This window comes from Anolis carolinensis, chromosome 4 (genome assembly GCF_035594765.1).
Source record: "Anolis carolinensis isolate JA03-04 chromosome 4, rAnoCar3.1.pri, whole genome shotgun sequence".
In the NCBI taxonomy this organism is placed as follows: domain Eukaryota; kingdom Metazoa; phylum Chordata; class Lepidosauria; order Squamata; family Dactyloidae; genus Anolis; species Anolis carolinensis.
Window position 1 is genome coordinate 42,242,308 of NC_085844.1, and position 20,554 is coordinate 42,262,861.

Genomic DNA, 20,554 nt, shown 5'->3' on the forward strand with positions numbered 1-20,554 from the left:
CACCGACGTCACTCTCCCCACGGCAACAAACTCTTTTCAACGCAGAAGAAGAGCATTCTGGGAAACGTATTCCTGTCAACGCGGCGGCTCTTCGACTACACTTCCCAGGTTCAGTCGGTGACCAAACATCCCCCTTTTTTCCTGTGCCGCGTTGCATGACGGTAATAGTAGTTGTGCGCCTTAGGCGGCTCCGTTGGGACGACAGCGACTTCCGGTGCGGAGAGGACTACAGTTCCCGGCGGGCGCGTCGAAGGAGAAGGGGGAAAGGCCGTTAAGTCGGGCAGTGAAGAGGCAGTTAGTTGGCGGCGGCTGAGGAAGGAAGGAGAAGAGAGGAGAGGAGAAGAGAGGCCGGTTCTGTCAGGTTCTGTCAGGTGTTGGAAGGAGACGGAAGAAGGAAGGAGGTTCTGTCAGGTGTTCGAAGGAGGAGGAATGGGAATGAGCCCGTGAGGGGGGGAGAAGGCCGGAGAGAGTCGAGCAAGCGAGGCAGGAAGCGATGTCTCAGCCGCCTCAGCCGGACCCACCGGCGGCCTCCTCGTCGAAGCGCGACCGGCGCATCTTCTCAGGGACGTGCCCGGAGCCCAAGTGCGGGGCGCGGCTCTTCTTCCCGGCGCTGCAAGGCCCTCTCAGCGCCGGGAGCGTGGAGTGTACGGACTGCGGGCAGCGTCACGAGGGGAGGCAGCTTCTCTCCGTGGAGGAGGTCACCGACCCGGACCTGGTACTGCACAACCTGCTCCGGAGCGCGCTGCTGGGCGTGAGTGGGGCCGGCCCGCCAAGGAAGAGCACCGAGCCCGTGAAAGTCATGGGCCTCTCAAACTACCATTGCAAGCTGCTCTCGCCCATCCTGGCCCGCTACGGCATGGACAAGCAGACGGGCAAGGCCAAGCTACTGACCGAGATGAAGCAAGGCGACGTCTTCGACTGCGCCGTGCTGGGTGACCGGGCCTTCCTCATCGAACCCGAGCATGTGGACACGGTGGGCTACGGCAAGGACCGCTCAGGCAGCCTTCTCTATTTGCAGGACACGCTGGAGGACATCCGGCGGGCCAACCGTAGCCGCGAGGAGTGCCTGATCCCAGTGCACGTGGACGGCGACGGGCACTGCTTGGTCCACGCCATCTCGCGGGCGCTGGTGGGCCGCGAGCTCTTCTGGCACGCCCTGCGGGAGAACCTCAAGGCCCACTTTGCGGAGAACCTGGCCCGCTACAAGGTGCTCTTCCACGACTTCATCGACGCGGCCGAGTGGGATGACATCGTCAACGAGTGCGACCCACTCTTCGTGCCCCCCGAGGGCGTGCCCATGGGCCTGCGCAACATCCACATCTTCGGCCTGGCCAATGTCCTGCGCCGGCCCATCATCCTCCTGGACTCCCTCAGCGGGATGCGCAGCTCAGGTGACTACTCCGCCACCTTCCTGCCCGGCTTGGTCCCGGAGGAGAAGTGCATGGGGAAGGATGGCACGCTCAACAAGCCTATCTGCATCGCCTGGAGTAGCTCGGGGCGTAACCATTACATCCCCTTGGTTGGGATAAAAGGTGCTGCTTTGCCGAAATTGCCTCTGAAATTGCTTCCCAAAGCATGGGGAGTCCCTCAGGACCTTATAAAAAAGTACATCAAGTTGGAAGAGGACGGCAGCTGCATCATTGGAGGGGATAGGAGCTTGCAAGACAAGTACTTGATGAGGCTAGTGGCTGCCATGGAGGAAGTGTTTATGGATAAGCATGGCATTCACCCGAGCTTAGTAGCTGATGTACATCAATATTTCTACAGACGAACTGGTGTAATTGGAGTTCAGCCTGATGATGTCACGGCTGCTGCTAAAAAGGCAGTGATGGACAACCGCCTTCACAAGTGTCTGATTTGTGGTGCCCTTTCAGAACTCCATGTTCCTCCAGAGTGGTTGGCTCCAGGGGGGAAACTGTATAATCTTGCAAAAACTACACATGGCCAGCTAAGACCAGATAAAAATTACAGTTTCCCCCTTAACAGCTTAGTATGCTCCTATAACCCTGCGAAGGATGTACTTGTACCGGACTATGGTCTGAGTAGCCTGACTGCTTGTAATTTGTGCCATGGTACCTTGGTGCGTCGTGTGAGGAGTGATGGCTCTGTTGTGTATTTGGATGGGGATAGAACAAATACTAAATCTACAGGTGGCAAATGTGGCTGTGGATTTAAGCATTTTTGGGAAGGTAAAGAATATGACAATCTCCCTGAAGCTTTCCCTATTACTTTAGAGTGGGGCGGGAGAGTGGTGAGAGAGACTGTGTACTGGTTCCAGTATGAGAGTGATCCATCTCTGAACAGCAATGTATATGATGTTGCAATGAAACTTGTTACTAAGCATTTTCCGGGAGAATTTGGAAGCGAGATTCTTGTCCAAAAGGTTGTCAATACAATTCTACATCAGACAGCCAAAAAGAACCCTGATGATTATACCCCTGTAAACATTGATGGGGCTCATGCCAGAAGAGCTGATGATGTGCAACAAGGGCAGGACTTGGAATCTCAGCTTCCAACTAAAATCATTCTTACTGGGCAGAAAACAAAAACACTGCACAAAGAAGAGTTGACCATGAGTAAGACCGAAAGAAGTATTCAACAAAACATTGCAGAACAAGCGCCTATAATGCAGAAACGGAAAACAGACAAATTGAAACAGGTGCAGAAAGGGCCAACTCGAACTACTTCCCCAGGTGCTGTTCCTGATGGGTCATCCTCTGCACCCGCTACCCCAACCAAGACTCCTTATTCCCCAACATCCACAAAAGAAAAGAAAATACGTATAACAACAAATGATGGACGGCAGGCCATGCTCAATTTGAAGTCTACAACAACATTTGTAGAATTACAAGAGAGCATTGCTAGAGAATTTAGTATTCCTTCCCATTTACAGTGTATCCGTTTTGGCTTCCCTCCCAAAGAGCTTTTGCCACCCAAAGAAGGGCAGGAAAATGAACCTGTTCCTCTGCTACATGGAGATAGAATAACTGTAGAGATCCTAAAAGGGAAGGAGGATATTAGCCAGACTCCTTCAGTGCACTCAGCCCATGCTGTGAAACATGATGATGTTGCAGTAACTAGTAAAATTTCTTCTAAGGAACTCCAGGAGCAAATTGACAAGGAGATGTACTCTTTGTGTCTTCTAGCAACATTTATGGGTAAGTCAAACCTCATCTTTCCTTTCTAGGATTTAGAAATATCCCTAAATCTTGAGTTTATAAAACTAGAAAGGCAGACAAGGTTTGAACATCTGAGGTCTAAGTTAGTAAAATGACCATCATGCATCTACATCTTTGCGTTTTAAAAAGAATGAAACCACTTTGTTCTTTCTTTTTAACCATACAATACTTGTAACTATTGTTTTGGCTTTGAGGGGCATTTGAATACTAATTACCAGTACAGTCCTACGCATGTCCCTTGTGTAATTACGTGTGGGATGAAAGGCAATTTTTTAAACATTCCAGTTCTTAGGCCTTCAGTTGTGTAAAAGGTGAGCTTTGGTAAATGGGCCCTTTTACCTTATTTCTTCCTCATGTTGGAATTCTCTAGTAATTCTGTGGTTACAAGATGTGAAGGTTGAATTTAAACATGAATAATTAGAATAGATCAGTTGAAATCAGTGGCATTTAAATTGGTGGTGACCAACTTATTCTAACTAACTTATTCCATTAACCTTTTCTGCTTTTAAGCATTTCCTAGTCCAGTCTTTATATGGCTGAATTTGCAGTTATGATCTCACTTCTATGCCTTTCCATGTTTCTTAGAACAAGTATATGAGTTCATGAAACATTTGCTAACTTATGTATTCACTGGAACACAGTTGTTACCTTTCTAAGGGAAGAAGTAAAAGAATAGTGCTTAATTTAATATACAGTAGATATTTACTGTTTTGATGTGTCATTTATATAGCGAGATGGTGTTCTTGAAACATTCTTATGTTTCAAAGTAAAATTGCTTAAGGAATTTGTTTATATACACCTTAACAAGCCATGTTCCTTTCAAATCCAAGCATGTTTTAAGAATACCCTGCTGCATAAAGATTGACACTACACCAAAAACAATATATTATGCATTAAAGTATCGTAAGTGCAATTCTTTTAATTTCTTCCATAGGGATACATTGGCGCTATGTATCAAGTGTTTTTCTGCTACAGGCAGACCTATAGAAGCTTCTATTTTAAGAAACTCTTTAAACTAAATTAATTGGCAAAGCTACAAGTTAAACAAATATCTTGTAGCCTTTCCAGGGTATATGACATCAAGAGCACCGCTTAGTTTCCAGCTAGCTGATGCAAGATTTTAGGCAATGTTTTGCTGCAGTAAACAAACAAACAGAAGCCTTCAACAATACATTATACAAACGAAACTTTGGATAACTGTAGAATGGTCCAAAGTATCCAGATTGGCAGTTTGCATCACTCACAATGATATTCAACTGTGTTGCTTACATCTGAAAAATTACATACCAAGACACCACATAAAATGTTACAAGGACTATTTCAAATATGGTAAATGGGAAGTTCCAGTCTGCAATATTGTGAATTGAAAGTTTGTCAATATGCTTATTTCTGAAAAGGAACTGAATAGAGGCCAAGAATCAAAAGTGAAACTTTCAAGTTAACTTGGTGAACTTTAGTTATTGATTTTCTCTAATTCTAGGAATAATTACTGTCTTGTTTCAAATACAACAAATGCCTTAACAAAGACAGAACTCTTTCCTAGTTGTGCTCATTCTCATTTTAAGTGTTACGTAATAAGATAATACAAAGACGAAAATGTATGGATGGTCTCTTGAATGTCAAAAGACATCTAAGGAAGGAATACAAGGATACCAAGACCGAAATAAAACTGGCTTGCATTGTTAACACCAGTCCTGTCAATACAAGGGGAGTGGTCAGGAAGAGGCTGTGTCAGACAGAAGATAGGTGGGATGCATGTTTGTGCCTTTGAAGCAAGAAAAAAAAAGCCCAACAATGCTTTGGTTGATTTCCCGGCTCTCTGATGCTTCATCTCACCAGCCCCAAAAAAGTATGAATTCCCTTTTCTAGAAGCCTCCAGAAGAGATAGATAATGTTTAAATAGCCTATGTGCCTCTTGCACTATTTTTTGAAAAGTTTTCAAAATCTGGTGGGCTAAGACCTATGTCTTCTTTCTTTTAATGTAGGGAACATTTTTGGCAGTTTGTGCAGTCCCCAGAGGGTTCCAGCGACAGACAATTGGCCCCTTGACCCTTATTTATTTACATCATCACCTTTACCCCACCCCTTGACCCTTATTTATTTACATCTCACCCATAGGGACTCAGGGCAGCTTACAACAGTCGGCAATTTATATTGCCCAAAACACATTCAATAAAACAATAACAAAATCAATAAACATTACAACAATACCACATCAGTTAAAAACTCTATTAAACTCTATTAAAACATGAATTATAAAATTTTAAAATGCATATGTAGTTGGATTTGTCCACTGACACCTTTTGCGTACGCCTTGATTCAAACCATATCACCTCAGATATTTACTCCTCAAACGCTTGAGCACATAGCCATATCTTCACTGCTTTCCTAAAACCTAGGAGAGTCGGGGCTTGTCAAACACTACTGGGGAGGGCATTCCACAGCTGGGGAGCCACTACCGAGAAGGCCCTGTCTCTCGTTCCCACCAGCCGGGCCTGCGAGGCAGGTGGGATCGAAAGCAGGGCCTCTCCAGATGATCTTAACAACCTAGTTGATTCATAGGAGGAGATATGTTCGGACAAGTAGTTTGGGCCAGAACTACTCATGCCTGTTTCATTTAAATCTTAGTTCTCACTGTGTCAGAACTTGATAAAAACTATGATTTGATCATATTGAGGATAAAAGAAGTCACAATAACAGCATTGTTTGATCTTTGTTTGTTCAGTAACTATAGGCATAGCAAATAAGCTTCCAGATTGACTATGACAGGAAACTGGTTCAAAAGAAGAGGTTTATAGGAAAGGAAATAGGTCATTGTCTAAGACAGAGGCATATGCAGCATCCTTAAAGTTCATTCTTATAATGATATATCATAGTGTTCTAGTTCTGAGTTCAGCTATAATGGTACCACATGGCATGCTATAAGGTTAATTTTGGTAATTTAAGGCCTCCTGGTGGCACAGCGTGTTAAAGTGCTGAGCTGCTGAATTTGCAGACTGAAAGGTCGCAGGTTCAAATTTGGGGAGCAGAGTGAGCACCCACTGTCAGCTCCAGCTTCTGCCAACCGACCAGCAGTTCGAAAACATGCAAATGAGCAGATCAATAGGTAACGGTGCTCCATGCAGTCATGCTGGCCACATGACCTTGGAGGTGTCTACAGACAACCCTGGCTCTTCGGCTTAGAAATGGAGATGAGCACCAATCCCCAGAATCGGACATGACTAGACTTAATGTCAGGGGAAAACCTTTACCCTATTTGACCATCATCCTTTGTAAAATTCTCTGGGCTGAGCTTTGTATTAAGGTAGACTGACTTCTATCTTCACTGCTTCCAGTTGAGGTATTCAAGCACTCTTTAGAGCACACAGATCTTGTTTACTTTTAGTGAAATGCCTGTCATTACATTCTGTTTTGCTTTCCCTTTTGCGATATGAGACATAGCACTCAATTAAGGAAGTGTGATCCATGCTCCCTTATTTCCTTTCTCTTGTGTGGCTTGTGTTTGATTTTACTGCTTTTAAAAAGATATTTGAAATAATTTCATACTTAACAGCACAACAGCTTGAGTCATAGCAGACTGGAAAGATGATGTAAAGCCAGAGTCATCAGATTAATTACTAAAAACAAATGGAGGAGCTAATTGTATATAAATTGGTAGTGTACGACCTGGCCAATGTACACTAGATTTTATGGGTTATGAATTACATGTTTGTGTTCCAAAGAGCTTATAGTCTAAATTTCAGCACATAAAATTCAGAATAAAATTAATATTCAGGCTGTTTCAGCTATTCCCAACTTCGGCTTGGTTAATGTTTTAGTAAATGGCATCATGTGTTCTCAGAGGAAGCTGCAATCCAGGCATGGACAAACTTTGACCCTCCAGGTGTTTTGGGCTTCAACTCCCACAATTCCTAACTGTTTGTTAGGAATTGAAGTCTAAAACACCTGGAGGGCCAAAGTTTGTCCACTCCTGCTGTGAGCATAAAGAGCAGAAGAACTTTGTGTAGTGGAGATATATAAACAAAAGCTGTCTTTTATACACTTTGTCTTTTGGATACAGTTCATTGCCTCCATTCTTATGGTCTAGAGTCCAACTTACTGCTTTCATTTTCCTAACAAAAATGTTTAGTGAGTCTCAGAATTGTCAGATTAAAGTATTGGAGATCAAATGTTAACTGATATAAATAAGGATAAATTAGTGGGGATACATGAGCAACATGATCAATTGTGTATTTCTGGGATTTATTTGGGGTTCAGCAGATCCTTATCAGAAAGGTCTAGTGAACTTTTGTCATGTTCTTGTGTGTGTGAAGAGAGAGGTACACATATGAGGAAACATTTATATTTATTTAATATTACTTGATGTTAAATCTGAACTGTGCCCTTATAGATGCATAGTGAATTGACCATTCAGTGGCAAGTTTGTTTCTATCTGTAATGTGTAATGTGTTGTAATGTGACTATACTTTGTTTTCTGCCTTTCCTCAAATTGTCTCCAAGGCAGTTTGCAATCAAAATTAAAATAATGCATCACAAGGAATATCTTACAATCTACTGCTCAAGCAACACTGCTCCTACCCATCTAACATGGGGCAGAAACAACCTGCTATCTTCTAGATATTGTCAGTGGTGACTGCCATAAACCTCAGCTTGCATGTCTGTTGGTCAAGGATCATGGGAATTACAGTGTAAAATACCTGTAGGATGCTAGATTGCCTTTCTGTGTTCTCAGAGATGGTAGAACTTCAAGAACCTACCTGAATTCTTTTTCTTAATCCTGGTAGAGTGTGGTAAAACACTGAGAGAATTTGATGACATGATCTTTATGTAGATGGAGTTCACATTTTGCTATTTTAACTAGCCTTTCTTTGTATTTTACAGGCGAAGATGTATGGTCTTATGCAAAGGGGCTTCCTCACTTGTTCCAGCAGGGTGGTGTGTTCTACAATATAATGAAGAAAACAATGGGTATATTTTCTAACTTTGTGCTAACAGTGTTTTGTTCCTGATAAACTACCATTCTGTAATATGAAAACTGGTGACATGACCTGTTGTCATAGACTGTACAGAAAATGCCCATTGGTGAGCATGTGTTTATATAGTGAGGAGCAAAATATATCGCTTCATGTTTTAAAGGCCATTGACCTTGAAGGCTAAACTATAAAGACTTTGAAGGAAGAGATAACAAGATTATCATAAATTGATTAGAATAGTTTTGCCAGCTTGTTGATCATCATATGAGCAATGTAAAAACACATCATGGTTTCCCTGTGTTTCCTCATAAGAAATCAAGCCATGCACATGCTCCATTTACTGGGGGAAAGAACAAAATCTGAATAATTAAGTAAGTTAGTAGAAAGAAAGATATACAATTGAAGATATACTTAAGTTTATATGGTTATTTAAAACCAATAATTGTGTTTCTGAAAAACGTGATGCTGATAATATTTTAACCATATTGAATAGAGAAGAAAGTTGCATTGTCTGTGAGAAAACATTAGATGATTTATATGGTTAGCAATTGAATTCATTGCTCCTTAGTTTTCACATAGAAGAACTCTGCTACTATCTGGTTTCCATTGTATCTAATGTGCAGCTTTCTAATTCAGGAGCTTTAGCCACTGGGACATACACAATGTATATATTGTTGAATTACTTATTCAACATATCTTTTTATTAAACATCTTTTTCTGGGTTTCTGAATGCTGCTTTAGGAGTGAGAAAATAATCTCCAATTTAGTATAGGAATGCCCTACAAACTAAGGCTTTCTTTAAAATTCAGAAAGCAATTTAACAAAGTTTAATAGCTTATGCAAGTTTCAGAATATTAATTAGTAGAATATAACATAAAATATGGCTGAAGGGCAATAATATAAAGCATGATTAAATAGGTTGAATTTAGCTTGAAACTGTCAAAAGTGTTGGGTCTGGTTAAGTAGCCTAGAGGTTGTCTGTTTTTGTTTAGAATTTGAAACTGTGAAACTCTTATTGTTGATATTCTTGTTTGAAAAAGCTGATCAACCAGCTTGAGCTCTGTATCATTACATGTAGTTACACCAATCTCTGTAAAAGCTGTTTTAGTACAGCTCTAAAAAAAACCCCTACAGCTCTTTGATTCATATACACTTGCAAAGTTACGTTTCCAAATAAACCCTTTTTTGTACCCAATGTGTTTTTAGGCTCTCTGATGGGGCAGTCTTGTGTTTGATGAATGTGTTTGAGTTCTGGTGTTGAAGAAAAGAAATGATACATGATGATGATCATAACATAACTGTCTATCTTCATCATAACTGTCTATCTTGTTTGCTGATAATGTTCATAAATGTAAGTCCTCTCTATTCTCCTCTCCCTTCCCATAGGCCTGGCTGATGGTAACCACTGTACTTTTCCACATTTGCCTGGCAAGACCTTTGTTTACAATGCTGCGGAAGATAGGTTGGAACTCTGTGTCGATGCTGCTGGGCATTTCCCTGTTGGTTCTGATGTTGAAGACTTGGTTAAGGAGGCATTAAGTCAAGTGCGTGCTGAGGCTTCTTCAAGAAGCAGAGAAGGCAGTCCTTCACATGGGGTCCTAAAATTGGGGAGCGGTGGAGTTGTTAAAAAGAAGTCAGAGCAACTTCATAACGTAACTGCATTTCAAGGAAAAGGCCATTCTCTAGGAACTGCAGCTGGCAGTCAGCAACATTATCAAAGAGCAAGGGAAGCCCCACTTGCAAGAAAGCAAAGCTCAAGCCTAGATTTCAGTCCCAGTTCCACTAAATCTGAGCCTCCTGTGTTTGGAAGTGATTCTGGAAACAGTGAGCTTATACGGATAGCTCCTGGAGTTGGAACAATGAGAGACAGCAGGCAGCTGGATCCTAATTTGATTGAGGCACAAAGAAAAAAATTGCAGGAAATGGTTTCTTCCATTCAAGCTTCAATGGATAGACACTTGCGGGATCAGAATACTGAGCAATCGGCAACAAATGATTTCTCCCAAAGGAAATTAGAGGCAGCAAGTTCATCTATTAAAACAAGGGGCCCTCAGACTGGTTTGCCTGAGTCATTTACTTTATCAAGCAGCAGTGGACATTTGAATACAGAAACAACTGATAGTAACATGTCGAATGCGGTGGGAACAACATTCCCCACGAGATCAAAAGCTCAAAAAGGAAACTCTGTTGAAGAACCTGAAGAAATGGATAGTCAAGATGCAGAAATCACTAATACAACTGAGCCAATGGATCATTCTTGAGTAATTCAGCGCTGATAAAGAGATGAGAAATTACTGTACAACTGTAATATTTGTTGGCTGGGCCACATAAATTTAGTCATTGAATCTTGTATGTTTCAAAAATTATCTTACTCATTGCATGATAGCAAGTATGTGATAGACAATAGCTTTTAATATGCCATTCTTCTGCCCAGGGTAGCTCTCGGTTACTGTAAAGTAGTTATTAGGATATGCACTGAGATGAAAAGCTGCTGTAGATGTGGGCTAATTTTTGGATGATTTTAATTCCATTAATGTCTTAATTTTTCAACTCAGTGAAATTACTATATTTTCAGATTAGTATGTGAAAACAAAACTTGACAAATGTAGAATGTTTTGTCAGATATTGATTCATTCAGAAATACAGCATAAAAAGACATTCCTTTATCTGAAGACTTGCACCCATTCAGATTTACCTAAAATATCCAAGTTTCCTAAAATATCCAAAAATATTCACTGAGATCTCTTTAAAGTTCAAAATTTAAGGAATGACAGCCAAAAGCACTATATAGTATAAAATGAAGCTAAAGCAAAGGGGATATAGAAATGCATGGCAGTCTGGGCCAGTGCAGTTTTGTCATTACTCTATTGGCAAGTGATCGCATGTTCAGTTTTGAGCTGATAAGGTATCATTGTATGTTTTACATTCAAAGGCAACTGTTTTAAGAAACTACAGCAGGCTAAATAAAATAGGTTCTGTGCAAGAACATTTTGATAAGCATCTGCCAGTTATCTCAGCTGGCAATATTTTCTGAGCATGTTGGATTAATGGGATTTAAAATAAATTTCTTCAGATTTTTTCTCAATTATATGATGAATTCCTTTTAAACTCCCTGGGAATGGTTTAAGATATATTGTTTTATGCACCACTTTGGTCAATTGCATCCACTAAAACAGCCTATTCATCTGATGTACAGTGCTAATTTTTAAGAAGCAGCTATTGTATTTTCTCCATAATGATAGAATGTTTATCTTGATACTAATGTTGCACTTTTGCCTCTTTGCATATTTCTACTTTATGTGCATTATTACTACTTCATCAGATGAAAATGAATTTGAAATGGTGAAAAACAAAAGGCTATAGAAATCTCAGATGCTTAGTTACGGAAGTAAGTACTAGTGTGCACACAAATTTCACCTGTTCCACGTCTATTAAGTTTGAATTATAACTGTTTATACTCTGAAAATATGCTCACATTTTATGCAGTTGAAATCACACAAGAAAAATTCAAAACAATGTCCCATTGTAATTAGATATTTTTATTTTTTATATGGGAAATTAATTGAAGGTACAACTGCCTCAGTTATTTCAAGTGTATTAATCAGTTAAAACACTTTTTTGGCTTTTCTCATACATATTTTATCACTTATTGCACTGCTTACATATAAAGTATACAAATCACATTTTCATGAATAAATTATTTTAATTATATTTTTGCCGTTTAATTTGGTCAAAACATTGAATAAGTGTTATAAAATGTGGATTTTTAAAAGGGATCCATGCACACTGAGGACAAGATGCTTGATTCTAATTATAGAGACCTACTGTAATTATTAACACCCAAGTCTGTGGTCATTATCCACAGAAACTATCAATTTATAAGGGATTGTGTAAGAATGAGAAAGCTTTCTGGCACTGTGATAGTCCATTTTTTAAAAAGTAAAACTATAGTGTGAGATTGGAGTTACGATAAACAAGTAAGCAGGCCTGGGGCGTCAGCTCTGTATTTAAATCCTTTCCAAAACTGAATAAACAACTGTGGATTCTATCAAATCACCCTCTGAATTATAGTACTTGTGAGGAGAATTCTTTCTTTTAGGATTAATAATACCTTCACAGAACATGAATCCTCAGGATTTCTTGGGTATAAAGCATGGGAGTTTAGAGTTGGCTTGAATGTATAGTGTTGATAAACTTGATAGTTCAGTGACTTTTTAATCCAGACATACTAGGGTGGCACTGTATGGTATAGGAAAATGGATGTTCACAACATTGCTTAAAATCCATGCCTAAATGTGCAAGAGCTGTGAAGTTGGGGAGGCATAACTAGCTTTATAATGTAATCTGGTTGTTTTAACTTAGAGTGAAGTAAACTTTTTCTCTCCTTTGTAGAAATTCCTCCCTTGAGAAATGGTGGCATAACTTTTTTCTCCTTTCTGAAAAATAAAAGTAGAAGTTACTCAGTTTTGTATCCTCTCCTTTGTGTGATATGTGAAGAGATTTTTGCAACGCTCACTTTGTAAAATGAAAATGTTTTGAGACTTGGCTCCTTTGAAAATACTGCTCTATCTGTAAATGTTTGAGCGAAAAGTAAAATTGAGTGTTTAATAGAGCTGTGCACTCAATGTGTAGGCTGGCCCATATCAAAAGTGATTAGAACTGAAGTGCACAAAATAAATGCCGAAATCCTATCGGCTCTGATGGCACCTGCTGGCAATTCATTTGCTGAGTTTCATTAAGTGAGCTTCCTAAAGTACATGCAACTAGTCTCATTATTATAGCTTTAACAGTTGAGTGTCAGGTAAAGTAAAGTCAAGGAAATTGTCTTTAGTGAGGAGAAAGTTAAATGCATCTGGAACAAGTTTGCTTCAGAAATAGTAAAGATTTGTCTGTATTACCTGCCCATGGGTTTCCTGGGTTAGCTATATATGTCCAATCTAACAGTTGGAAGACAACTTTATTAGCAGATCAAGGCTGTTGGGTTCTTCCTTGTTGGTTCTTCCAGATTAAATAAGCTAGTTCTTAAATAGCAAAGTAATGTCATGTGCGTCATGATATGAACACAAAATAAGATAAGAGTAGCAGCATTCAGTGTGCTCTTCTAAGGAGGAAGTAGACTATACAATAAAAAAAATAAAATGAAGTGCATTTTAGAAAATAGTAGATTTAAAGCATATTGGTGGTTTTCCAGTTAGATGGCAAAAGTATCTAAGGTGAGATACCCCATCACATTGTTGCTCAATATTTCTGTGGAAAGGTAAGCTATTGGTATCATAAAGCTGTTGCGCGGCTACAAAATTGCTTGCTCGGTTAATTTACTTTGAGGTGTATGCAACTTACTATTTTATACAGATAGAAAACAATTCTGGTGTTTTAATCAATAGAGGTTAGCCCTTAGCCTCCACATTCTGTTTCTTTCTCATGGGTTTTAAGATTCTGCATACTCACTTGAAAATGAGTGGTTACAATGGACAGTAGTTTGGATTTGATGCATTATGAGCCAGTCTTGGTTTCCATTGTATGCTTTGGCAAAAGGGAATGCCACTGCAGCTGTATACTGGCCATATTTTAGAAACAATATATTTTTCAAGATAAAAAAAATACTGCCTTTTTTCTTTTGAAGAGATAAATTGGGATGTGCAGTCAACTAGAGATCATGGATGACTGTTCAATTTATACATTCAGTCCACCTGGATTTTATATAACTTTTACCTTAAGTCTCATTAATCCTACTTGAACTTTGACATGTATGTTTAGGTCCCAAGCCTAAGCTACTTTCCCTTGAATCATTTTGAATTCCTGTATGTTAAGCGGAATATGGCATCCATAATATTGGGATTGACGTTATTTACCAGCAGAAGTCTTTGCCCCTTTATATTCTCTTACAAATCAATTGTATCTTAAAGTGTTACATTTGACATTCTTTAAGGTGGCATTCCTGCTTTGCCATTCTGATTGTAGTAAGGTTGAAAGGCTGAAAGGTGATAGATATTTTTAGATTTTATTTTAATGAAGATTAATACCAGGAAGAAAATAGTGCACTTTTGGAAGTAATTGGTATAAAATTGTATAAATAAGTATTAGTTCTGTATATATTTAGGAATCCTTTTAAAACAGCAAGTGCTTTACAAACTGACTTCAATTAGACTAGCAATGATACCATGTTCACAATGCTGGCTGTTCAGCACATTTGGATTTTATTTGTGATTGCTGTACTAATTTTTTTTAAAATCTGTAATGTAACAATAGTGTATTATAACTGTGTACTATATTACACTTTACTGTACAGTATTTGGAATTTTCTTTGATTGCAATATTAAAAATCTAAGGTGAACTACTCTTTTCTATTTTCTATTGCAGAATTACTAGTAGAGGGTGTGTGTGTGTGTGCGAGGGGCAGTTTGCTGAGGGAGCGGGGAGGAGTCTCCTTGTCTCATAAAACCTCGATGTAGAAAGTTTCCCACCTGAACTTACTTGTTCCACTGGCTTTTGACTGGAGATACAACACACTTCATAATACCTTATGAAAAGGAAGACTCCTCAGTACTCTTGATTGCACTTAGGAATGTGGAGGTGGCATTTCTGGCCAATTTTTATTTAATTGTGGGAAATGCCATAGGCTGAGAAGCTACTCAGAATCCACATTGGAAGCAGAACTTTCTTATCTGTGCTATCAATAGTTATTTCGTCAAGTGATTCTTAATGTCTTTAAGTTTTTGAATTGAGAGCAGAAGACTGACTTGGGGACTTAGGCAGATTGGAATAATTTTTTTAGAGGACTGGATTGAGTTAAATGGGAAAGGACTTACTTTTTCTAATTACTAGGCCTTCATCTTGCTCCTCCTCACAAAGTTTGGAGAAATGTATGAAGAGGACTTTCAGGCACCCCAGCCAATTCTTGGCCTCTCTCAGATATTTATTTATTTACAGCATTTATATTCCGCCCTTCTCACCCTGAAGGGGACTCAGGGCGGATCACATTGCACACATAAAGGCAAACATACAATGCCATGACACAGAACAGAGACAGAGACAAGACACAGGCACCGGGCTGGCCTCGAACTCATGACCTCTTGGTCAGAGTGATTTGTTGATTTGTTGCAGCTGGCTTGTTTTCCAGCCTGCGCCACAGCCCGGTCCTAGATATGTTCTGTTACTGGTTCTTGAACGGAGGAGACCTAGACATTCTTGGTGTTTGTTAAAACAAAACTATCAGGAAAAGTTACAGAGGGGAATGTTGTACTTGTTTTGGCTTTGAGAACATGCATTTAATATGCATTTTATTATGCTAGTTGAATTTATCTTTGGAATAGGTTTTATTAATAATGTAGGTTATAAATATCACTGATAAATATTAAAAGTTCATCATCTCATTTAACATATGGACCATTACTTGAAAAAATGCTTTAGGAATTGATACTTGACCAGCAGCCTAACTGAACACTTTTCACAATGGCAAGTCATGTGATAATATAAAATCTGGTATGAGTTATACGCTAACCATTTTTGTAACACTTAAGAATGTTGTTTTAAAGAAAAAAACACTAAGCAGATCATACAGGGGAGTACACTAAATAGGTAAGGGAATGCATGTTATCAGTTATCTGAACCCTTTAAAGCAGGCATGGGCAAACTTTGGCCCTCCAGGTGTTTTGGACTTCAATTCTCACAATTCCTAACAGCCAGTAGGCTGTTAGGAATTGTGGGAGTTGAAGTCCAAAATACCTGGAGGGCCAAAGTTTGCCCATGCCTGCTTTATATGTTTAAACCACAGAATTCAATATTTTAACAAAACAAAATGAAAAACTTCTTCAACTATCAATGGTAGAATGTAAACAGCTTAGCTACCAAGGCTGATCCAAGACATTTTGCTGCTTGAGGCAAAACAGCCACTCTACCAAGTCAAGATACACAGTACTTAAAACTGACCAAATAATTTTGGCACAAAGCAAAATATTCTTCTAGCGCATCTCTTCACACTCAGATCTAAAAATTCAACAATTAAAAAAAACCATTTGCTACTCTTTTATGGCACTCCAGACCTGCATAAGGCAGCTTCCTCACTGCTTAATTATGGGAGTAGCCTTGTTTTCTGTTTTAAGTCTGTGTGCAGCTGCTCAGGTAGGTTGGGTAATAAGTGCAGCTCTACACTGACGGTGGAACATGTTGAGGTATACAGAAAACGGGATGAGTTTTGCAAGGTCAACACCAGGGTGGGAGAAGATATATGTGTTAAGAAAAAAACCCTCATTCTGGTGGTCATATGCAGGTGCTCATTAAGGCCAGTTGGTTTGGGCCACACCTGGTGGGGTATAACTGGGTGTGTTTTGGGATACATGGTGCTCTCTCCCTTGCTCATTATCTGGGGATGGTGGGAGTTGGAGAAGCCATGTTCTCTACGTTTATGTGATGCATACAAGGACTATGTAAGTTTTGTTACTCTGAAAGACTTATTTTTGATGCAATGCCACAAGTTTATGTTTTTGACTCTGCTGAACAAGAGTAAATTTATGTCTTCTCTTTCATCTGTGTGAAGCTAGTGTGTCTTTGGTGAACTATATTCCACATAAACCACAACAGAACAGTCTCATTAAAAAGGGAGTTATAACCTTTGTCACCCAAAATGTGCGAGACCGAGCACGGGCTACAGCCTTTCTTAGGGCGTATACCGTGGCTATACGGGCAGCCAAGGAGTCCTATATGACTACCCGTATAGCGTCTGCAGCAAATAGATCATCGGAGTTGTTTCGGGTCGTTGGGGAACTCCTTCAGCCACCTGTGGTGGAGGAGACTTTTGACGACCCAGCAACTCGGTGATGCGATTTCGCACACCATTTTGCAGACAAAGTCGCTCAGATACGCCTTGAGCTCGACTCCAATTTCACCACAGTGCCAGGGGAGGTGATTGAGGCATCTGCTTGTCCGATTTTGTGGGATTCTTTTAGGCTTGTTTTTCCTGAGACCGTGGTGGAGGTCCTTGGGGCTGTGAGGGCAACCACGTCAGTTCTGGACCCTTGCCCGTCTTGGCTAATCAAATCGGCCAGGGAGGGGCTGGTTGACTGGTTTGTGTTGATCATTAATGCATCGTTGGAGCAGGGGTTTTTTCCATCTTACCTGAAACAAGCTGTGGTTCGTCCACCCCTTAAAAAGGTTTCCCTTGACTCCACGGTGCTGAACAATTTCAGACCAATCTCCAACCTCCCTTTCTTGGGTAAGGTGCTGGAGCGGGTGGTTGCCTCCCAGCTCCAGGGCTTTCTAGATGACATCAACTACCTAGATCAGTCACAGTCTGGTTTCAGGCCTGGTCACGGCACTGAGACAGCCTTGGTCGCCTTGGTGGATGACCTCCGTAGAGAGCTGGACAGGGGGAGTGTGACCCTGTTGGTTCTCTTGGACATCTCAGCGGCTTTCGATACCATCGATCATGGTATCCTTCTGGGACGACTCTCTGGGATGGGTCTCGGGGGCACGGTTTTGTCGTGGCTCCGATCCTTCCTGGAGGGTCGATCCCAGATGGTAAAGCTGGGAGACGCCTGCTCGGACCCCTGGCCTTTGGGCTGTGGGGTCCCGCAAGGCTCTATTCTGTCTCCCATGCTCTTTAACATCTACATGAAACCGCTGGGAGAGGTCATCCGGAGTTTTGGAGTTGGTTGTCACCTCTATGCAGATGACGCACAACTCTACTACTCTTTTCCACCTAATTCCAAGGAGGCCTCTCGGGTGCTGGACGAGTGCCTGGCCGCTGTGTCTATCTGGATGAGGAGGAACAAGCTGAAGATCAATCCCAACAAGACAGAGGTCCTCCTGGTCGATCGTAATCCTGACCGGGGTATAGGGTGGCAACCTGTGCTGGACGGGGTTACACTCCCCCTGAAGCCACAGGTCCGCAGTCTGGGAGTCCTCTTGGATTCATCGCTTACGCTCGAGGCTCAGGCGTCGGCGGTGTCTGGGAGGGCCTTCGCACAATTGAGACTCGTGCGCCAACTGCGACCGTACCTCGCGAAGGCTGATCTGGCCGGGGTGGTCCATGCCTTGGTCACCTCCAGACTGGACTACTGTAATGCGCTCTACGTGGGGCTGCCCTTGAAAACGGCTCGGAAGTTCCAACTGGTTCAACGAGCGGCAGCCAGGATGTTAACTGGGGCCCCTTACAGAGAGAGGTCAACCCTCCTGTTCAAGGAGCTCCACTGGCTGCCATTTATTTTCCGAGCCCAATTTAAGGTGCAGGTGCTTACCTACAAAGCCCTGAACGGTTTGGGACCATCCTACCTCCGTGACCGCATCTCCGTCTACAAACCCACGCGTTCACTTCGGTCATCTGGAGAGGCCCTGCTCGTGATCCCGCCTGCGTCGCAAGCGCGGTTGGTGGGGACACGAGACAGGGCCTTCTCCGTGCTGGCCCCCCGACTCTGGAACACCCTCCCCAAGGATCTCAGACAGGCCCCTACATTGGCAGTTTTCAGAAAGAACTTGAAGACCTGGCTGTTCCAATGTGCCTTCCCAGATTAATAGGAAATCTCCAATACCAAGTCCCATAAAGCACTTTATTAGAACTAAGATCGTATATCGCACTCTGCACTTGCCCTAGAAGCCTTATATATCACCTGTCACATCAGCACTTTTAATCTTGTACCCATTACTCTGGCCCGGCCCAGTTTTATTGTGTTTTAGCGTATTGTTTATTGCTTGTTGTTTATACTGTTTTAATTGTTTTTAATTTGCCTTTTGTTTTGTATTGTTATATTGTGCGTTGAGGCCTTGGCCTTTGTAAGCCGCATTGAGTCCTTCGGGAGATGCTAGCGGGGTAAATAAAGTTTAATAATAATAATAATAATAATAATAAGTGACCTACACAAATAAATCCTATTTGCCCTAAATTGATGTCCAGTCTCATTGTAAGCAACGTTCTGGCTGATTTATTTGATGCCTCACATATAAACAATCCGTTTTGCTAAGGCTATGTCACAAGAGATCAACTGAACCAAACATCTTCCCCGAAAGCTGGAAACAGTGATATCCTGCTTGATTTAACTACATATTCCAGATCAAACAGAAATGAATGGAGGGCTCCTAGATAGACACACAAACTGGTTGTACATTCAAATCAGCTTTGGAGTGTTGTTATTTCCTCACTACTATTTGATTAAGATTTGCATTAGTTAACATTTTTTTCGCTGTTTCTATCTGCATGCTCCTTTCAGCTGACCATACTGGAAACTCTTTCATGCTATTTCTGGAACTGGTAACTCATGAGTCTGCGTTAAATGTTCAAAATAGAAATGATCATAATTCATCTGTTATAAGATCCATTAAGGACTGTATAACTCTTTCTTTGAAGGCTTCCATTTCAAATTTATAACACTTTATTCTTTCTGTAAAAGCAACGAAAGAGCAAGAACTCTACAAAACGGTTCCTCTTCTACATTCAAAATATTTTGGGCCCTAAACTCTTAAAACTTTCAATGTTGAACTTACTGCATAACAGAATTAAGTAAAGAGCTATCCAATGACCCCAGCAAGTGCTGTGTTACAAAGTACATAATATTTTCTTATCTGTTATGAACAGACTGCAATATGTCTAGCTGCCATCCCCCATATGTGTTGGTGGCTTGGTTGTTAGGGATGTGGAAATGAAATGTTATAGCTCAGTCATGGCATTAGCTTACTAATACACTACTCTGTGCTGAAAAGCAACTTGAATGGTTCAGCACTGAGACAATTGCAACACTATTAACAAATTCAGTTTACAAATCTAAAGTTGTGCTTTGCAAAATTCTCCTAAAATTTGTGATTGATAAGATTGACCTCATGACAACCAAGAAATATATAAGCTATGTGTCAAATGCTGCTTTGAGAATATTAAACTATGTTTAAATCTATACACATAATAAAAGTGAAAATGTGTATGTGGCTGGGGTGTCAACTTACACAGACAAACCCATGCCTACACAAAGAGCTATAGCTCCCACTAATCAGGAGACACCAATTGCCTTCCCTCCAATGACATTGTCAGTTATAGTGAGCTCCATTAACATGTACAAGATCCCTGCCAATGTCCTCCACAAACACCATACTGCCCTCCACCCAAATGAAGGCTTTCATACGGGGACAATTTCATCCTAGATTTTATGTGTTTCCTCTACTACAGACATCCCAGTGTTCCTTTCTCTCTCAATTGGTGTGGAATTTGCATGACCCCGCCCACTGCCTCTCCCTTAACCCTTCCCTACTCTTCTCTATGGCTCACAGAGGAACTGATCAGCAACTGGACATACTGGAAGGATTTGGGGGACTGAATCAACATGATGGGAGTTATAGTTCACCCTGCATCAGGACACAGCACTGTGACCCCTACTGACAATGGACCTGGACCACATTTGGCACACAGAACCCTCATGACCA

At 41.0% G+C, this 20,554-nt stretch overlaps 1 protein-coding gene across 1 annotated transcript; it reads left to right on the plus strand.

The window, feature by feature from the left end:
- The first annotated feature begins 158 nt into the window (after positions 1-158).
- vcpip1 (valosin containing protein interacting protein 1) lies at positions 159-14,486 on the plus strand. Its single transcript, XM_003219601.4, has 3 exons — positions 159-3,158; positions 8,061-8,147; positions 9,539-14,486. Exons 1-3 carry the CDS (start codon positions 494-496, stop codon positions 10,411-10,413), a joined length of 3,627 nt encoding a protein of 1,208 aa, XP_003219649.1. The 5' UTR covers positions 159-493; the 3' UTR covers positions 10,414-14,486.
- The last annotated feature ends 6,068 nt before the right edge of the window (positions 14,487-20,554 follow it).

Excerpts from the sequence above, each read along its gene's own strand:
- vcpip1 (XM_003219601.4), top strand. The coding sequence starts at position 494 with ATGTCTCAGCCGCCTCAGCCGGACCCACCGGCGGCCTCCTCGTCGAAG. Across the intron at positions 3,159-8,060 it reads TCTTCTAGCAACATTTATGG|GCGAAGATGTATGGTCTTAT; the intron begins GTAAGTCAAACC and ends TGTATTTTACAG. Across the intron at positions 8,148-9,538 it reads TATAATGAAGAAAACAATGG|GCCTGGCTGATGGTAACCAC; the intron begins GTATATTTTCTA and ends CCCTTCCCATAG.